The following is a 20443-nucleotide window of genomic DNA, read 5'->3' as shown; positions in this document are numbered from 1 at the left end:
AAAATCTCAGCGGTATCTTTAGGGGCTGTGACTTTGCTGCTGCACAGGTAATCAGCCCAGCTCAAACTTCCTCTCCGCCGCGCGGGACGCTGCAGCGTGCGCCGCCGTCCCCCGAGGGCGGGAGCAGCCGTTGCCATCGTCTGCGCATCAGCGCTGGGCTCCTGCATTTTGCGGGCAGAAGGGCAGCGAGGCGGTAACCTGTCCGGGCCCAGAGTGAGCGTCTGGAAAAGCAAACAAACTTTGCTGCGGCTGCTGCACCATGGAAACCCGCGCCTCTGCTCTTTCTCCCGTATAACCTGCAGTTTTGTCCCGCCGGCTCCACCTGTGTTCCCCAGCCAGGTCTCTGCCCGGCCTCTGAAATGGGTGCCGGTGGGATGCCGTGCGTCCCCCGCGCCTGCCCATCAGCGTCACCCAGCTCCTCCGCTGGGGCTGGGCCTGCTCCCCGCTGCCGAGCTGGTGCTGCCCCTCCGCTGCCTCTCCCCCCGGCCCCCTCGCCCCCGAGCCCTTGGGCTCCTCTTCCTCTCCTCCTCGCCCAGGCGGGTCCGCTCCCGGGCTGTCTTACGAGGACGTCTGTCCTGTCCCGCTGGGTTTTACACAAAGCAAGATGAAAGAAGAAACTGTGTGATTTCAGTACAGAAATGAAAAAAGTAAACCAGGAGGGCAAATATTCTCATTAAATGGAGGGGCCAAGACACCTCGTCGCTTCAGCCCCGACGCCTGGCCTCGCCCTGCCCGATGCTGTTTGTGCAAGGAAAGTCCGAATCTAGAGGGGGAACACAGTGCTGCGCGGGGGGCGGAACCACGGCCTTCTCTGGAAGGTCACTGAAGACAGATTTTTTTCTTTTTCATATTTTGCTGCTAAAATGAATTTCCTAGCTTTTCTTTTTTTTTAAACAGCTGATCGATTTTAGCAAAAGCAAAGGCAGAGCGGTGCGTAGGGACTGACCTGAAGCTGCCCGAGCGGCTGAGAACGGCGTCTTGGAAAGGGCACGGGGAGCTCGGGGCGGACGGGTCCGCAGGGCCTGGCAGCGCTTGTGTCGGGGCACGCTCCTTCCCGTTCCGTGGGGCTGTAATGTTCGTAATACGATGTTATTTATTTTACTGTGCCCACTGGGGGGGATTTTGTCACTGACTTCGGTAGGAACAGGATCATAATTTTAATTATACTGCAGTGGCAAACAGTTGTCAAGGAAAAAATATTGTCTTGGATGTAGTGTGTATATTCTTTATGGCCATGTAAATATTTTCATTCTTTCCTAATTATAGCCTGATTCAAGGCAATGCCGAGAGAAACTTCTGAGCCTGATTCTGTGCACGTGGTGCTCCTTTCTGTCAGCCTGTCAAAACAAAATGGACTTCAAATACATGTAAACTGTGTTCATGTTCACGTTCTCCCCTCAGTCATGGAGCTCCACGGCCCAGAAGTGAAATGTGCATCCAGCCTATGCTTGGGTCCAACGTTTGAGACCTTAGTACGAACGTTTTTAAATGCTGTGCTGAGTGTCGGCACTTGTTTGGATCTGGACGGGGAGCGCTGAGGTGCTGTCGGTGCTGGCTGGAGGCCAGAAAAGCAACCGATCCAGCCCGACTCCAGCTGGGATGCTCCTGTGCTGCGGGACAACACAAAGATGTAACGTAATGTTTTTTCTGTTGGGTGATTTAATTGAATACAAGTTTAAAAACAGATGTAGAGACATGTTAGCTCTCTAACACACACTTGATGCGAGCTGGGATTAAGGTGAGGCATTACCAGAGATGAGAACGATCTCACTGTACTCCTCATTGCGCCGTGGCTAGACTGTGAGGCTCCTCAGTCCTGTTTATAGGCTGTAATAAAGCAGAATATTGCTCTGCACAGGCCCACAGACCGAGAGTCAGCTTGGGTCAGAGGGGCAATCGTCCACCCACGCACATCGGAGCTGAACAGGGGGTGGTCGTGCTTCATCCGTGGCGGGTGAGAAGTAGAATTAAGAGCGAAATGATAATCCTGATTGAAACAACAAGGGAGGCTGCAGACGGAGCACCTTGATGAGCTTCGCGTTCAGAGTTATTTGCTGGAAAACTCTTGATTATGTAGGGAGAATGCCTTAAAGAAGTGAAGCAATGTGGAATTTTGATTATACGTCTAGAACTGTGGAGAAATTATAGCTAACTATGAGAAATGAAGCTGGATTTTACTGATTATATGTGGCTGAAAATAAAGTGAAACTGCAGTCACTTTTACTATAGGCCCCTTAAACCCACCAACAACAAACCCTGTGCACTACAAAGACAGGCTGTATAATTTTAATGATATTTCATTTATTTCTTTTAGCATCCTTCCACACTCAGAGTATGTAAAAGCCGGAACAGACCGGGGGAGCAAGGATCTCCTAACGTTTTACCTTCTAGGGCTGATGTAGGTGCTATACCCGCAAATTAAAACAGTTGTCTCTTCCATATTCTGCTTTACTGTTTCCAGAGTTTGTGTTGCAGGATGTTTTCTGATCAGTGTAGCAGAGGCTCCATTGCTAACCGTGTGCCAGCCCAGGGAATGCTCTGCTTCCTCGTTTGTAAAGGATTTATGCAACGCATATTCAAAGCAAGGGTTTCAGAGCGATAGGGTTCTGCTCTTGCCAATACTTGGGAGGGATTTGCAGCAAAACCTGTTGCGCTGCTGCTTTAGTTACTGAAACTGAACCCAAGGAGGCTACCAGTAGAGCTGCTACCAGTAGAGCTGCTACCAGTAGAGCTGCTACCAGTAGAGCTGCTACCAGTAGAGCTGCTGTTGTACCTTTCACGAACGCTGTTACAGGTCGCGTTGGGGCTGGATGCTGCCAGTTCTGCCGCTGTCGCCCTGCACCTTGTGACTCAGAGCGGCGGTGTTTTTCTCACCCATTGAATTTGTTTTGTGGTGGTTTGACCCCAGGAGCAGCAGAATGACGTAGAGCTGCTGCCAGGGTTCGTGGTGTGTGATACAAAATGGAAGATTCATCTTTCCACTGGGAACATCATGTAACTACCTCCTGCCAATGCCCCGTGGGGTGGCTTCTTGTTCTTGCATTAGTGTGAAAAAGTAAATGAAACATCCTTTTCGCCTACATAATATCAGTCATTTTATAACTGCCTGTTTAATGTCTCTTCAAAAAATTCACAGATCCTGAATCTTTTATTACCTGGTTGTACCTATTATGTTTCTTTTAGATGAATATGAGTGTAATAATGAGTACCTACCACTTATCTTTCTGCAACATTATAATGCTTTTCATCTTATTTTCCATCTCCTGCTATTACAATCTAATATCTTATTTACCTAGCTGCGTACACAACAGATGTCCTCAGCGATGACTTGATCTTTCCTTCTAAATCTCTGTGTGCAGGATATGTCAAATTGTATTTTTAAATATAGATTATCTTGTACTTTCCCATATTGAATTTCATGTTGCCTAGTTACCTAATTTTCTAGTTTGAGGTTATTGTTTTATTTTTTCTTCCTTTTTCTTGCTTTATCTTTCTCTCTCATCTTGATTGACCTAAATAATACTCTACTATCAGCAGATTTTGATATCCTACCCTTTACTCTCTTTTACAGGTCGCTAGCAGAATACCAGACACTGCCAGCCCTAGCTCTGGTCCTTGGAGCTCGCAGCTGTGAATCTCCCCATTTTAGCGGTTGCTCCTCCTTTGTTTCTATCCCCCATCCGTGACTAGACTTCCTTGCACATCACGGTACTAAACCTTCTTAGGCAGTTAATTACATAAGCATCCAGCCCTGAAATGCACACCGTGAAACTGAGATTCAGATTTACCTCCTCACGTCCTTTACACGTTTACGTGCGAGGTTTCACTGAGGTCAGCCTGCTAGCCCAAATGCAGCTCGCATTTCAGCTGTGAAACCCTTTTGCCTGCTGGCGAGTAGCTATCTGTGCAGGTGGTCACAGCAGCATCGGCATGACTGCTTGGGCATGGACTTCTCTTATGGCTTTAATGATCTGAGATATTTGCACAGGTTTGGTTTTTTTTTTTTTGTCAAAACTTTAACAAATTCAGGTTACCCTGGAGCAGAGCAGACACAGCTATTGCTGTACATTACGTTGCACATCTCCCGTCTCCCTGAGCTTTGCAGACGCATAGTTCCACCCTCTGCCGCTCTGGAGAGTTCTCCACCCTCTGGAGAACTCGCCCAGCTGCAATGCCAGCAGTTATTAGGGACGCAGACCCCAGCGGGCAGCACTTCTTGTGCCCTCGGGCACCCCGACTGGCTTCTTGCCGGCAGAATCCACTGCCTCCGCTCCCAGTCCCGGCTGCTCCCCGCTTTTAAGAGCAATGATCAGCTAGAAAGTCAGAAGCCAGATGGACGCATCCTCTTAGCTAAAGATCAGTGTAGTGCAACCCATGCCAGAAGCAACTTTCTCTGAAGGAGTAAGTGCAGAAGGCTAAAAGATTGGAAAATCCTGAATTCAAATCCCAGATTACCCAGATGCCACACCAAACAAATAGCTAGGAGAGAGCTCCTTTGTAGCTGTTTCCCACCTGTAAATGGAGATGTTTGTGAGAATGTTTTCCCAGTTCTTTTATATAGCACTTTTCACAATGAAAAGCAAGGCTAGCACTTTTCCAAATCATCTGAACAAGTCTGAGAGGGAGATATCTGCATGGGAGGAATTTCTCCTGAGATAAGACATCAGCAGGCACTGCTGCCAGAAGATGCCACTCGGGAATGAGTGACTTGGCCACAGAAGTGAACTCCAGCCAGTAAATGTTAGTGACACGATAGAGAGCATGAGCAGAACGGCTGCTGAGGTTCCCCTTTTTCCCTTCCCCCCCCCCCCCCCCCCCCAACAGAGACTTTTCCACGCACTTGCGTATCCTGAGATTGCCCCAGGTTTGTGCCTTAGAACCAGCAAACTGGCCCGAACTTCAGCCGTGCAGGTGCCAGCTGATCCTGGTGCGGGTGCGCTGCCCAGGGGTGCCTCGGCCCTTGTAATCTGCCAGCTGGGCAGCAGCACAGACCAGGAGAGCTTTCAGAGCTGCTGCTCAGTTGTAGTCAGTCACGTGAAACTCTTGGGACAGCAGTTACGCGGTTGCTGTTGTGGTAGGGGTTTTTGTGGTTTTTTAAAAATAATTTGTATATTGGTCCCTGGATGTCTTTTGTAGGCAGGCGGAGGCCACATGAGCCCCATGGTGCTATTAGAGATTTAGTCCTCTGTGTACGCTTGTCGTTCTTGGTCCTGGTAGCAGGAGGCTCTGTAACGTGGTATCACTTCTGTTAGCTTTCTCATCACATATGCACGCACACTTGGTTTGGATGGTCCACCTTCCGAGTTGCTCATTCCAATTCTTTTTACGTTTAAAAAAAAATTTCTATTATATTTATATTCAATGTAATGCTTATAACATTTAGTGTCGCATTAGATAGATCAATTTATGTTATGCTTGTTACTAACTGAAATTATATCTTGAGTATGATAATGTATGCAAACTGTGGTTTTCTGTGAAAGTCAGCCTGTCTTCTGGTTGTTGGCCTTGGTTAAAAAAAAATTATAGAGTTCTCGTGTTGAAAATAAGATCTTCCTAGAGGAATGGATCCTTTGACTTCATATGTTAAAACTAGGTTGAAACAACCCTTACCCTTTCATCCCCCTTAAAAGCCTGACATATTTAAGAATGGGTCTGGTTTTGCCATGCTGAAAGGAAGTCTCAAACCCCCTTACTAATCTGTTCTGTGAAACTACAGAGAAATGGATATCTGCATGCCGAGCAAATTGACCAGAAAGGTTGATACAGCATCTCAAATCAAATCAGCTTTAAAAAAATCAGATTATAGCTTCAAAATTCTCAGCCAGGAACATCTGGTTAATGCACAGGCACCTACTAACAGAAATCACCTTGACAAGGTCAGCAGCAGCGAAACGCCACGGCATCTGCATAGCCCCCGCGTGGCAGTGGCTCGGTTATCGGCCTCGCGGGCGAGGGTTTGTTTCACATCGCACCCGGCATTTCCTGCTCTTCAGTGTGTTCTCTCCGACCTGCCTTCAGCACTTGCCTTCCTGCTTGTTGCTTTGCCTCTCCTGTGAGAAACACAGGCTTTGCTGCTGCGAGGTTTTGCAGTATTTCTGTTTTGTTATCTGGGAGGGTGTTTTGCCCTTAGGATTTTATTCAGCCATCTTCCATGGGCTGGGTTGGTTTTTTGTTTGTTTTGTTTTTAAAATCTTTTTAAAAGTGGATCTTTTCTTTATAGTTGGAAATATGTACTTAACCAGATAAAACTGGAGTACTTCTCCCTTTCTGTGTAAATACTGAGTACTTCGATACTTGTCATGGATTATAGGATCTGTTGGTTCTTGCTTGAGAGTTTGCTTCATAGCACGAGTGTCAGTAGGGTCCGTCTCTAGGCAGCTCGGTGCCTGGGCCGGGCTGTGATTTACAGGAGTGTGTCCGAGTTCTGCTCTCCGAGCTGACAGGTTATTTGCCAAAAAGTGGTTAATCAGAATAGGCCCCGTATGTACCAACAGCAAATACAAAAACATTATCAAAGGGAGGTTAACTTACTCATATTTGGTACAGCCATGGCTAAATATGAATTTGCTTTCACATGTAAATTTCTTTCAAGGTTGCAATATTTTTCATGGTCATCTGGAAAAAAACTCATCTTATTTGGTGTTATAAGGATTGCGTATTATGCTTAAAACTTTATATAGTGCTTTTCTTCAAAGCACTCAACCAACTCTGCTGTCCTCATTCTCCTGACTGCTTTTCTGTTTTTTCCTGACACTTCAGCTGTGCTTGCCCCGGAGGTGAGCGGGCAAGGGGAGGCCCCTCTGACGTGTGTCCGTGTGCGGCTCGGGAGCGTCATCCCTCTGCCCCTAGAAACTGGAAGAGGTTCTTAGGAAAAGAGCAGCGACCTCGGGATGGCTGGCTCCAGTGACTCATCCTGTTTCCAGCTCTGAGGATAAATAACAATTCATTTATTTTCCAGCATTTATCCTGACACAGCTGTCTCTCGTTCCTTTCCCTCTTCGTGGCACAAGGAGGGCACAGGTAGGAAGGAGGACCGGCAAGCGTTCCCGGTGCCGTCAGCCGTCAGCGGGCTGCCGTGTGCCGTCAGCGGGACGGGCTGCCCAGCCTCCGGGCAAGACCACTTCTCGCCTTGCCTGGCCAAGGCCCTGCTGCTGCCCTTCCCTGCCCGCAGGAGAGCTGCCGGGGACGGTCCCGCTCCTGTGCTGGGGTCAGCACGGCAGCGCATCGCCTGCCCCGCTCCTGTGCCTCACCGGCACCTCCTCCTCACCAGCGTTTTACGCCATCGAGGGTTTGGGCCATCTCTGAAGAGAGAATCTTTCGCTTTTAAATTGGAGCTCTGGAGAAGTGGCTTTTAGGCACTTATTTTTGACTTCCGAGTATCTTAATGACTGGATCATTACAGTGGATGGAAAGTTTCCTGCTGGCTTAAGTGGAATTTGGCTCAAGTGCCTCATTCGTAACCCAGTGGAAGAGACAGAAAGAGCCTGGTTTCAATGGGCCATGGGTGAGGCCGCGAGGGGATACAGCTGCTCCCGGCAGCATCGTTCTGCTCTAGCATCCTTATTCCTTGCAGAGATGCATTCTTTCTAAAGATAGATTGGAGCTCTTCTATGAAGTTGGCTAACAATGTTTTTTCCTTTTTTCAAATCCTTTTCTGCTTACTAAATATTTCTTTATTTTCTCTTAATGTGTATTTTATTCAGTGCCTAACTTAAAATGTGCAGTATCAATGAGCTGGGTATTTTGACTTCTTGTTTCTTCATAGTGTTTGTTAGCTGTGAAAAGGCACTGCTCATGTGCTGATTATTGGGTGAATCCTGAAATCTGTGAAAGCTTACAAAATAATTAGGTATGCAGCAGTTCATATTAAACAGTGATCTGGTGTCCCTAAGGGTACTAGTGGTAAATTCAATAGCTTTTCTGATGTTTTGTTTTTTTTTTTTTAAAAAAATCTGTTATTTTGTAGCCAAGTGTATAAGCTAAATAAGGCAGTTGTGATCTCCTGAGCAAGACTTACAAATAAGTGAAGGTTTGGTTTGTTTCTTTTTCTTAGTGTCTCCGTTAGTAATTTTTAACAGACTTTGCCCGGAACACGCGGGTGAGAGACAGAGGTGCGGTGGAGGGAAGCCTTGCCTGGTCGGGCTGCTGACCTGTAGCTGGGGTGCTCAGGCGGTGTCTGTGGCTGTCATCAAACCTCTGCCTGGCCTCAGGTGTGACACCTGGCCCGTCCCGTGCCGAAGACTACTTTCAGCGGGACCCAAGCTATTCGTATAACGTCACACTCGGTAAAATTCGCCTGCTGTAGCTGCCCCAGTTCTACAGGAGGACAGTGCTGGCTTGCTGTTGCTAAACTTAGTGCTACTCCAGCTTAGAACTGCTGTTCTGACGTGAGAACCTTGGCTTTTTAGCTAAAACTGACAGTAGTAACACTCTTGTTTTGTCTATGTATCTGTGTATAACTTAGACCTCTTATGTGTGTGTCTCTGCAGCTCTCCTTTAAGATGACAAAGATCTTATGCTGTTGTCTTGTCTCCTGATTTGTTATGAGAGATTGTACAAGTACATGGATGAACACCAATAATTAAAAAGCACTGCTCTCGCTGAATCCTGCAGAGCTCTGATATATTGAATTGCCAGCTTCCTTCAGGAAGGAATATAAGGCTGAGTTAATAACCCCCAGAGCACATAATAATTTCCAGAACTGTTCTTTATTTCCCTTCCACGTGCTATGATGCTATCGTGTGATAGAAATCCATGTACCTAAAATAATTCCAGCTCATTGTGTGACAATCCATATAAACGACTGTTATGTTCGTTATGGTTTTCCCACCCTAGTTCCAGTTCGCACACCAAGTATTCATTTAGTGCTGCCTGCTTCAAATGTTAAGAAGCCCCATTGTGTGATACTGAGCACCAAATCTGAAGTGATGGTAACGTGATGTTTGAACAGCTTCTCTTTTATGAACTCTTTTGTCATCTCTAAATTGCATATCTCTCTTGGCTTTATCTTCTCTAGCAATGTTCTTGCCAGAAGCTGGCCCAGTGTGAAAAGCAGCACATTGTCTCTTCTATAATGCAAAAGATCTCCCTTTCACCAGAATTTACCTAAGGCTCTCTTGGTCTTTCCCAGGGACCATCTTCCCGTCTGAGATCATGCTGGAGGGCTTGCGCTTGATTCCATGAGATTTTGGACCTCCAGCCCCCACCCGGACTGCCCTCGTCAAGCAGATGTTTGTGGGAGAGGAACGGTGTTAATCCCCAGCGCTGTCGCCTTCGGTCAGTACTGCAGCCCGTCTCCTAAATCAGTCCATGGGCCAAGGGACATGCTCACTATAAATAAATGGGCAGAGATGGGCTGAAATTACGGAGGGGAATCTCAGCAACTGTCAGGAAAAAGTTATTTAAACTAGGATATTTAGTAATGCAAAATCAGATTTGAAATAATCTGATCTTTTAGTTTTTTCAGAGGGAAGGAGCAGCTTTTCATTAGAGCTTGATGGGCATCTAACAACTTGCGACTGTTTTTGTTTGGGAGATTAACCGAGTTTCTATTCAAATTCTTGTCTGTTGCTGTTAAATGTAAATTTTTATCTTAGTTTAGAACTGGTCACACATCTACTGAGAAATAAAACAAACTGTCAAATAGAAATATCTTTTTTGGGTAACCATGGTCAGCCTAAAGAAAGGTTCCTCCTCCCGTCAGTGTCCTTCCATGCTGCCCAGTTCCTCAAAGCTGAGCTTGATGTGGATGAGTCATTCTGGAAATCAGTCTTAATTCTGAAATCTAAAATGCAATGTTTTTATTGCCACAGTAGAGTCTGTTATTTTCAGGCTCATTTATAAATTGAATAAATCCAAGAACTGAAAATCTTTTATAACAGTGTTGCAGTTAAACACTGCCTTTTCCACTCTCAAATCCAGCTGTGTTGTGTGTTCATGCGGAAGAGGGTTGGAGAGGTAGCATTAAATAGTTATTTAGGGATGTTAATAACATGCTTAAAATGTTTCCATAAAGTGCTTTTGGATCATGCGATGCCATCTGTGTTACAGTTGATTGTAGTTAATTATACAGGCATGAATTCCTTGGGAAAATGGATGGCACTATTCAAACAGTTTGTTTGTGATCAAGATAATGGAATGACACAATATTAAACTGACGGAATTAAGTCTGAAATGCATTCCTCACTAATAATCCTCCGCAAATCAGTGGAATTATTCTGAGTTGCTCCAGTTTAACTGAGAATTTGGACAGTTGTACTATTGTAATATTATTGCAATAACTCCAACGTATTTTTGTACCTTAAGTGTTGTGGAGTATCTGAGAAAAAAGAAGAATTAGCTTCTGACATAATAGCCACTGTTTCTAATGAATTCTTTCACTTTCTGCAATTTAGCCATAAAAGATGTAAAGTTAAACAGGTGGCGTGCTTAGGTGACATTAAACTTGTGTGTTAAAATGTACATGTTGAGATTCAGTAGCAATTATGCCTTCCAGTACTGAAATTATATTAATCGCTTCTGTTTTGCTATAAACCATTAACTATTCCCATAATTGACACCCAGCTATGTTTTACATTTTAAAAAACCCAACAAACTGTGTAAAACTCATGATGAAAAATCAGGGGATGTGGTTTAGGGATGTGTGTGTGTGATGCAAACAGGTAAGTCTGCATATAGGATCTGGGTAAACTACATACGTATAGCTCACACGGTGCAGGATTTTGCTTGGGTTTTGTAAACATGGTCCATCCGTCAGTGAGTTAAAGCTAACTGTGGTTGAAGGATTAATCTTTGAGGAAAAATTCAGGTCAGTCAGGATTTGACATGTGTCTGTTAAAGCTGTGGTTGGAATTGATCTAATCCTAAGCAAAACTTTGGCTAGACTTCCATCTGCAGAGACTCATTACCGTATGGGGGGTGGGGGGAGGGGGTGTTTGTTATTTTTAATTTAAATCAGGTATTATTTCATCAAAGATAAGTTTCAGAACTTATTTCATACTGGGAAACGTTGGTTGGTTGGGGTTTTTTTCCCTTATGGAAACTGAGGTTTGCTCTAAACCAGCCAACTGTTGGTAAAGGAGTACGTTAACTCTGCAACATGGGCGGCCCACGAGGGATTTGCGAGCATATGGCAGTGCGTGGTAGTTCTGTTTAGAGGGGAAATCTTCAAGACGAGACACTATTTCCTAGTGAGCATGCACTGGATTAAAAGCAGGGCCCTGAACGCGCGTCTCGCGTTCTGAATGAGTCCGGTGTACTCGGGCTTTGCTTACGCTGGTGTCTTCTGCTAGTTTTGATGAGAAGTTTTGTTCTGAACCTGAAACTTTCTCAGCCAAAGCCTGGTCAAAACAGATATGTTCCTTTGGAAGTTTGGGTTGAGTTACACTTTTTTTTTTTTTAATACAACCAAATGTGGGTTTTATCAAACTAGTCTCAATTTAATCATTATCTAAACAGCACTGAGAAGAAATCCTCATGGGACGTATACAGGAAATATGCACCATAACCATACGTACACGACAATGCCTGTCTTGGCAATTATTTCTTGATCTCAGTGCTTTCAAGACTTGCTACCTGCTTACTGTATTTTTCCATGTAATTTCCAACAGATTTTCTTCTCCTCACATTGCAGCTGAGTGAATAATAATATACTATTTGTGACAAATGTTTGTACAGAAAAGAAAAAAAAAAAAACAAACCACAAAACCAGCATGTGACGTGATTACATTGGCAGAGCGCTTTGGCTTAGCATGAAATAACTTTTCAGAGGAAAACTCGTTTTCTTGCATTCAGATCTATGGACTGCTGAAATCCTAAATGAAAAATTGAGATTACTCAAGAAGAGCTTCCCCGTATGAGGCAGTGGGAACTCAGCCATAAACAATATTACATTTTCTTTCTATTATAATATTTTGAGGTGCACCAGAGACTCAAAAAGGTTTGTCTAAACTAATTAATTATAACAATTTGTCAAAAATAGAAAACAACAGTGTTCTCAAGGCTGTATCATAGATTTGAAATTTTCAGTATTTGTTAGACTAGTGTTTTGCTTAAGCTATATTTTGCTTAAAATATTGGTACTCTGGGTACAGATTTATTCATTTATTTTTAAGTGCAGTGAAACATTGATTTCAGAAACTACTATCTAGAAAACACATTTTCCAATTAGCCTGGATTTCTGAATTGCAAGTCAGGAGGCAAAAAGAATGATGAGCCCTGCTAAAGGCAGCTTATGATGTATTATTAATGCTATTTTCAATATCAAACATGCAAGGAATCGGATGTGTAATATATTCTCCCAGAATCAAAAATATGAAGACCTTTCTGTTCTATTAAGATGATGTCTTATAGATGTCACCCTCTACATAACTCGTTGTAAAAAAAAAAAAAAAAAAAGTAAAAAACCAAAGGCAACGTATCTGGTTTTATAGGAAATGGCGTCCCTGCCCACTACTGCCCAGCACCCCGCTGATGGTGTCCCACCGAGCTGGTCGGTTAGCTGTAGGGGCCTGGAGATTTTAGGGGTCTGTGGTCAGTTTTGGCACCTCAGCATTAGCCTCCTGGGCTTACCGCGCGCTAGCTAGCTGTCGGAGCAGGGCACCGAGCAACCTGGCAAGGGCAGGTTTGCGTTCCCTCGCCAGCACGACGAACCATCTCTTTGCTGCGTTCTGTACCAGCACAACGATGTTGGCTTGGAAGCATTTTTTGTGGAAAGTTTTTCTCCCAGTATTTGGGAGAAATATTCTTTTAAGACTGGCATTTGTCCACCAGTCCCAGATGGCTTTTCTGTGCACAGGCATGCGCCAGCAGACACTGCTGTCTCTCTATTACAAGACCGGCGCTTTTATTAATACAAATAACTACTTTCATAGTTCCCAACAATGATGCTTGTCCCGTTGCATATGCAGAAGCTCATGGTTGTCACTAGAAAGCTGTCTTACTCTGTCCAGTCTGATTTCCCATTATTACCCCTGGGAATAACAACCCAGCATACACCAAATGGACCAATGACTCCAAACTGTAAATCCCTTTATGGTCTGCAGGACAATGAATACAGGAGGGGGCCTCTGTGTGTATCACCGGTTCCTGAAAATAAAACCGTTGGTTTTGTGTTCTCCCCTTCAATCTGTACAGCGACCTGGGCCTTTGAGAAATTTGGGTTGGGAGCCTTGGCCCAAAACAATTCTGCAGTTATTTCCCCATGCGGGCTGCTGCAGCCCACGTCGGTGTGATGTATACCTGCGGCCAGAGGCAGGTCTGTGGGTGGAGAAGGGAGCTGGGATTCCCTTCTCTCTGGATTGTGCCCATTCTTGGCAGTATTTTCATCCTCGGTGATGCCCAGCTCTGAGAGATGTGCCATTGAAGGATGAGGAAGCCACAGCCCTCTGGGCCATGCAGGAACGCCGGGGGAGAAAGGGCTCCTGTGCCCTCGTGTCCCCTTGCACCCCTCCCGCCGCTTCCTGCACCAGTGCCTTCCCCCCAAACCAGAAACCAGTGCTGCCAGGAGGCCAAGTGCTCGGTGCAGAAGGCTGAGACCTCCCGAGGAAAGGCAGAGCAGCAGAGGAATTATCTCGCCAGCAGCGGTCTGCTCCCCGGGAGTAAATCACAGGTCATGTGTCGGACCGCAAGTGAGTACCTGTCTGCTACCTGCTTTTCTGTTTACCCTTCCTGCAGCTTGCTTCAGCGTGGAAAAATGGTGATAAGTGAATGGTGCATGTAACGTGTCTATTGAAGCTTTTATCCTCTGACATGAAGTCTCTGTTGTAAATACCAATAATGGTTGCTTTCTGCTGGTTTTGCCTTCAAAATCAATGTCCTTGCAGGTGAACAGCAATTCTGATTATATTTCTTGGTTTACCAGAGATAAATCAACCTGGTCAATAATAATATATACTGCTCACGCTGCATTTTAATCTTTTCATTCTTAGAAGTCCAAGAGCCGTAGGCTTCATTAGTTTAAGTTTTCATAATGTCTTTAAAACCAATGGAGTTTCATGAACGTCGATCATCTAAAGATCTTTGTATTGTTACTAATCATTCATTAATTTGCACAGAATAAAGTAAAATTACAGGTAAACCACTGAAGTGGGCGTTTGGTAACACTGAAGCTGCTCAGTCCTAGGCTGACCTTCCTTCCCGCTCGTGCCCCAGGAACCACAGTCGGGTCTGTAAGCAGGGAGCTTTGGCCCCGTCTCGCTGGGAGGGGAAGCGGGAGCCTCCTGGGCCTCAGCCGGGACCCAGCGAGGGCAGGGGCACCTCCTGTTCTCTCATTCTCGAGTGTGTGCCTTTCCTGCTTCAGGAGGGACGTGCAGGGCATCTCTGCGAGCTGGGGCAGCTGCCAGCAGGGCCTGAGCTTTGATGTATCCAGGAACAAACCCAGTTGTAGCATCACGGGTGGGCGCTGCCACTTCTTGACCAGCACTTCCCTCCCCACTGGTTTCTAAATGCATGTGGAAAGGCTACCACAGCCACCGCCTCCGCAGGCGCCTTCCACTCCGTATGAGCAAATCTACAACTAACGTAGCCCGTTTTTGCCTTGAGAAAGGGCACACGTGCTCCTTTCTTGCAGGCCTTCCTCTGAGAAACCTTCCCTGCCTCCCCCACAAGTCTTTGGGAACGCGGCGTGCGGAGCAGTTTTCCATTGTTCCTCAGATCTTGTTGCTGTTGGTACGTTTGTGCAGACGGACCATTACCAAGGCTGATCAAATTCCTATTATCTGGATCTCTTAATCCTTGGATGTTATTCTTGGCTACATTCAAGTTTTATCATTATGTCCCTTTTCATCCTTAAAGACTTAATTGAAAGAGTCTTCAGCCAATTTCTGTGTAGTTCTTTTTGAAGCAGTCTTATTACTTTAAGTACTGGCAAGGGAGCTGATTTTTCTCTGGGAAAATCTTTAAGGCTTCAGCATTCCAGTCTGGAAGACTCTTCCGACGTCGGTCCCCTCGCCCACACTGCACCCATGGGAGCCTGTAGGATCTGAAAGTCAGTGCTGTCCCCTTTCCGCTGTCACCTCAGACTTGCCGTGGGACATGTAGACAGGAGCCACAGTTGAGCTTGCAGAGGAGAAAGTCTCCTGGCATTGACGGCTGGGGGGATGGATGCCAGACACGGGCGGTGACTTTGGCCAGCGAAGCCTTAGCAAAGCTTGGCTGAGGGTGGGCAACTGCAGCCTCTGGCAGGCGTTCAGCTTACTGCACTGGGGCTGCTTTCGTGGGACAACAGGGAACACCTCGCTGATAATATTTGACGTCTTCTTCAAAGGTTTTGTAGACCTGTCCAGAGCAAATGTTGCAATACAAGCCTTTCTTTCTTGAAATAGGCTAACCAATTTTAAATTTTATTTTTTAGTAGAGAAAAATCAGATTTAGGCCATTGCTTGGCATGAAATGCGTCAACTCATACAATTAAACGTTGGTAACATTTTAAACAAAATTTAAATCTTAAACACTGAAAGTATGAGGACACACAGTGCTACAAGTCGAACTCGGACAGAATTCCCACCAAGCGAACTGTGCTTAGAAACCATTAGGTCCCCAGCTCTGCCGGGGAGGAGCCGGGTGCTCCCGAGGGGCTCTGCGAGGCGATGCCAGCACGCGGCAGCGAAGCGGTTGATCCTCTGCTGCTCGCGTGCCCGGGCCGCGTGTGCGCAGGTATCTGGCTCCTCTACGCTATTACCAGGCGCTGTCTCCCAGAAAATCAGCTGCTGGGTTTGCACTCCTGGCATGCCTCTAATAAAACTTTTGCCTTTCAGTTTACTTATATCAATGCCTTAGTTTTATTTTCTGTAAGCAAACAAAAATTCTTGTAGCCCTTGTCTGTCAAAATCCTTCTGATTTAAATTATTTTCACAAATCCCTGTATCGTTCAAATTATTATTTGTCTGACATTCAAATGAAAGCAGTTAAAAGCTCGTATTGTGCAGCACGAGGGCAATGATTGCCCCTGTACTGGGCACTGGTGAGGCCGCACCTCGAATGCTGTGTTCAGTGCTGGGCCCCTCACTCCCAGAGAGACATTGAGGGGCTGGAGCGTGTCCAGAGAAGGGCAACGGAGCTGGGGAAGGGTCTGGAGCACAAGGCTGATGGGGAGCGGCTGAGGGACCTGGGGTTGTTCAGCCTGGAGAAAAGGAGGCTGAGGGGAGACCTCATCGCTCTCTACAGCTGCCTGAAAGGAGGGTGTAGAGAGGTGGGGGTCGGTCTCTTCTCCCAGGTAACAAGTGATAGGACAAGAGGAAATGGCCTCAAGTTGTGCCAGGGGAGGTTTAGACTGGATATTAGTTGTCGGAAAGGGTTGTCCAGCACTGGCACAGGCTGCCCAGGGAAGTGCTGGAGTCCCCATCCCTGGAGGTATTGAAAAGCCGTGTAGATGAGGTGCTTAGGGACATGGTGTAGTGGTGGGCTTGGCAGTGCTGGGTTAACAGTTGGACTCGATGATCTTAAAAGGTCCTTTCCAACCTAAACAATTCTATGATTCTCATTTCCTCAGGTTGTGAAATAACCTGACTCCACCTACGGCATCTATCATCATAACATATCGTTTAAGAAAATAATTGTAATACGCACAAATGCTTCATTCATCCCAGTAGGTAGAATTCAGTGCCTGTGGCTATAGACTGCCCCATTTTTTTACCTATAAAGAAAGAGGGTTTTTTTAAAACCTCCATTGTAGAACAATCACTGATGTATTGCATCTTCCTACACAAAGAAGCAAGAATCTTAAACGCCAAGAACATCTACTCCTGTTTATAGGTTTTTCAGGCAATATCCGTAAAATTTTATTTATTTCTATTTCTTTGACCGATGAAACACATTTTTTTAATAGAAACTTCAAGGCTACAAAGTCAAGCCTGAGAAACAACAGGATTAAGACTGTTTGTACTACCTTGGTTTGCTCAACTAATATCAGGAATTTTATGTTTTCCCCCCACTTTTTTCTCTAAGTCTCAGCCTCCCCACTCTTACTCTGACCCAGCGTAGATTTGCAGTGACTGCTTGTCCTGTTTGATTTCCTTGGCTCCTGGCAGCTTTGCCCAGTTACTCCCAAACTCCAGCCACTTCTCCCAGATGCTCTCAGCCCTCTCCCAGCTTCACATCCCACGTATACATCCCCCGAGGCGGCTGCCTCCCTCTGCTCTTTTCTCCCTAATGGATGCAGGTTCTTGCTTTTAGAATTCAAATCAGGCTCTTCTATTATTATTCTTTTACTATTATTATCTTATTTTACTATTATTGTTTATTGTTGTTTTGTTCTTACAGCTGCCCTGAACTGTTAAGCCTCTACTCGTGCTTGGACCCAGAATAGTGCTGCTCTGTTGTGGTTTTGACTAGGAGTCAGGATGAATAAGCCAATGCATTGAAGGTCATCGTCCAAAAAGATGGTTACCCACATTAATAAGGTTAGTATTAACAAGGTTGGAAATATTTTCCCAAATTTGAGCTTTTTTGTGTATTTTTATAGTATAGCTTAAACAGATCTTTAAAACAAGGATTTACTTCAAACTAGAAATATAGTGACAGTTAAAAATGAATCCCAGTAAGTTTTTGAACTGAGAAATACCCGTGTAATCTGTTCAGGATATAGTTTTATCTAAGCAGGTCAAAGTTTTCCAGTGAAACATTTTTTCATTAGATTTTTACATTCTTCTGTAAATTAACATGTTGTTGTAAAATTCCCGATCTGTTCTGCTGTTTGCTCGGAAACAACAAAACCATGTTGTCCTCATCCTCGTGTCAGAAGTTGGCCCAAGTCTTGTCTGAGAACTTTGTTGAAAGACAGAGCCTTTACACCACTGGATTTCACACCTCCTCTCGCTACAGTCTTTAGGGTCACCCGGTTCTCTGAATATTATTTTGATCCTTCTCTTTGCTGATGGTGTTTCCCCATTTTGCATTACCATCAGCGTGTATCTTTTGTGTGAGCTTGTTAGCTGGTCCTCTAGGCATTTCATTCATGATTTCACTCCCATTAATTTTTTTCATAGACAATTATAAAATAAACTTTAGCGGGTCAGCTTTGTCTGGAGAGGCAACTGTTTCTTTGTGTGTGTTGCTGTTTATCTTTTAAATAGGAGTGAACTGGGTTTTCACAGCCGTAGCCTACATCCACAGATTGAAAAATTGCACGGGATAATTTCCAAGGACCTTGTGGGGTAGCGTGGGGATTCTCCTTCCGCGGTGCTTTGACAAAGTAATGTTGTTGTAAGAGAAGATCCTTCAGAAAGTATACAAAGTGTGAAAGAAACATTGGGGAAGCATCCATACTTTGGGACAGAGCACAGTACCTATGTTCCACTGCTCCGGAGCTGAACAAAGCCTCCAGGACACAGCGTTTTGCCCAGAATTTCTTGCTATCCTCAGGTTTCTATTAAATTCAATCTGTTCATGCTATTGATGAGCACTGAGTTAAATACTGATCAGAGGAAGAACTACAGCAGCCTGAACGCCCTCCTACTGCTCGTTCAGCACGGAGTGACCAAGTGCATAATATTAATGACTGTCTGTCTGCATCAACAGCTCTAAGAAATGAATCGAAGGAAGGACAAACTGCGATACCTTCAGTCAAGTCTGTGCAGACAGCTCACAGGCCACAGGGATTTAACTTGACTTGATGACTAGGTTAATTATTTATTTTTACATAGAACTCTGATAAAGTTTTCTGAACCATGGGATGGATGCAGCATAAAAATTGCATTCACATAAAAATTACCATCTTTCTCCCTACTTTCATCTGTCTTTGTCTCAGACTGCGAATTCTTTGGAGTGAGTTTGTGTCTTGCTCTTAGGCTCCCTGTGCCTGACAGTTATACTAAGCTAGAATATGGTTTTTGCAAGGATATGACTTTTCAATAACTCTTACACTCTTTCCTTAATAGTATTGATTTTGAAGGACCTTTGAGTTTCATTGATAATATGATGTTCTAAATTTGGCACAGTCTCTACAGGCTTTAATAATGCTTACCCATTCCAGAATGCTGCTGTTCATTCTTGGGCAGAGTCTCTGTTGGAGAATTTTGAAATAAAAATCAACAAATGCATGTAGCTTTTAGCACTGTACTTAACATTATATGTTTTGTTGACAAATCTGAAGTTATCACACTAGAAATTGTGTATGTTGTATAGTTTATGAATGTGTTGGGATTAATGAGTAGACATAGAGTGCAAAGGATATTAATATATGAATTCTGTGAAGTTGGGTCCACTTTTGCCTGGTTCTCCGCTGTTTAATAGAGTGAATTTGCTTGCCTCGGTTTCATTTGCTTAGATTTGACTCAAAACCTCTAAGTGCGAATAAAACTCCTACATTGTTACCAGACTTAGATAAACCTAGATAGATCTTAATTGCTGTTTTGATGATACACTGCACACTCCTGTATAGAAAGCTTCTCTTGCCTTTGGGTAATTTCTGCTTGCTTCTGTAGCTCCTTACTTTTTTTTTAACTTCTATTATTTACATCATGAATATCTGAAAAGTATTTGTAGGAAACCAAACATTGTTTTTCTTATGACGTTTTTTTTTTAAATAACATAAAAGTACTCTGCCTATACTGAAAATAGTTTTCCCAGCTGTTGCTGTCTCCAAGCCGTGACGGTGCCGGGGGCTGGTGCTTGGACATCCCTCCTGAACATCCACATCCTCTGCACTGTGTGAATTCCAGTGCAAATGAAGTGACAGAAAACATTTATAGTTTGTGATTTAAATGTTTTGCTCTATACAGGTGTAATACAAAATATTATTACACCTGACAATGTGTCTAGCTCGTACTTAATCCAGGGAAGAGCCACTTTAGCTGGCTGACCTGTACCTCGTGCTTTCTACAAACGCCTTGTGTCTCACCATGCATTTGGTGGGTATCGCGTCGCCTACCCACCTCCGGTGCTCTGACAGTGGTTATGTGATTTCCCTCCTTCCAGGCGAGTAAGAAAATGTAGTGGGACGCAGGCAAGGACAAGAAGCCCCGAGCGAGCGCTGGGACGAGGGCCTCCGGGCGGGACTCCCCTCCCTGCCGCGCGGCCTCACCATGTCCAAGAAGGGTGCCAGCAGCCGAGCTAGGGGGGAGAAGCCGGACGCCTTGGCCGCCTTGCAGGCTGCCAATGAAGAGCTCAGGGCCAAGCTCACCGACATCCAGATAGAGCTCCAGCAAGAAAAGAGTAAGGTGTGCGTCTTTTCCTTTCCTCCGCCCGTTAATTAAAATAAAGATAGTCTGTTGTTTCTGACTGCTAACCACTCTTTGCCCCACTTGTAGCTGACCTTGTGCATGACTTCAACAATAAATCATCGGAGTGCGTGCACCAGGAACTAACCTCCTGTGGGAAACAAGAGGCAACCCCTTTATTGCAGATTTTTAGATTGTTCTCCTTACATTTATAACGTGCATATGGGACAAAAGATCTCTGAAAGTGAGGGTGCTTTGATGGTATAGCTCTAGGTGGGAAAGTCGAG

General features: G+C 44.9%; 1 protein-coding gene across 25 annotated transcripts in view; it reads left to right on the top strand.

Moving 5' to 3' along the window:
• Positions 1–20443, top strand: part of JAKMIP3 (Janus kinase and microtubule interacting protein 3) — a 76519-nt gene that overhangs the window by 16670 nt on the left and 39406 nt on the right. For 21 of the 25 annotated variants that reach the window (XM_075504276.1, XM_075504274.1, XM_075504295.1 and 18 more), the window contains exons 2-4: positions 9131–9276; positions 17260–17399; positions 19915–20156. In XM_075504276.1, coding sequence (XP_075360391.1) covers positions 20022–20156 — 135 coding nt within the window. In that variant the 5' untranslated portion in view covers positions 9131–9276; positions 17260–17399; positions 19915–20021. Of the gene's footprint in view, positions 1–7168; positions 7505–9130; positions 9277–17259; positions 17400–19914; positions 20157–20443 lie in introns of those variants that run through there. The other 4 variants (XM_075504275.1, XM_075504277.1, XM_075504278.1 and 1 more) reach the window with 4 other exon arrangements.

This window comes from Mycteria americana, chromosome 6 (assembly GCF_035582795.1).
Source record: "Mycteria americana isolate JAX WOST 10 ecotype Jacksonville Zoo and Gardens chromosome 6, USCA_MyAme_1.0, whole genome shotgun sequence".
Lineage (NCBI taxonomy): Eukaryota > Metazoa > Chordata > Aves > Ciconiiformes > Ciconiidae > Mycteria > Mycteria americana.
The sequence above is the reverse complement of the archived record's forward strand: the minus strand, read 5'-3'. Positions and strand labels throughout refer to the sequence as shown.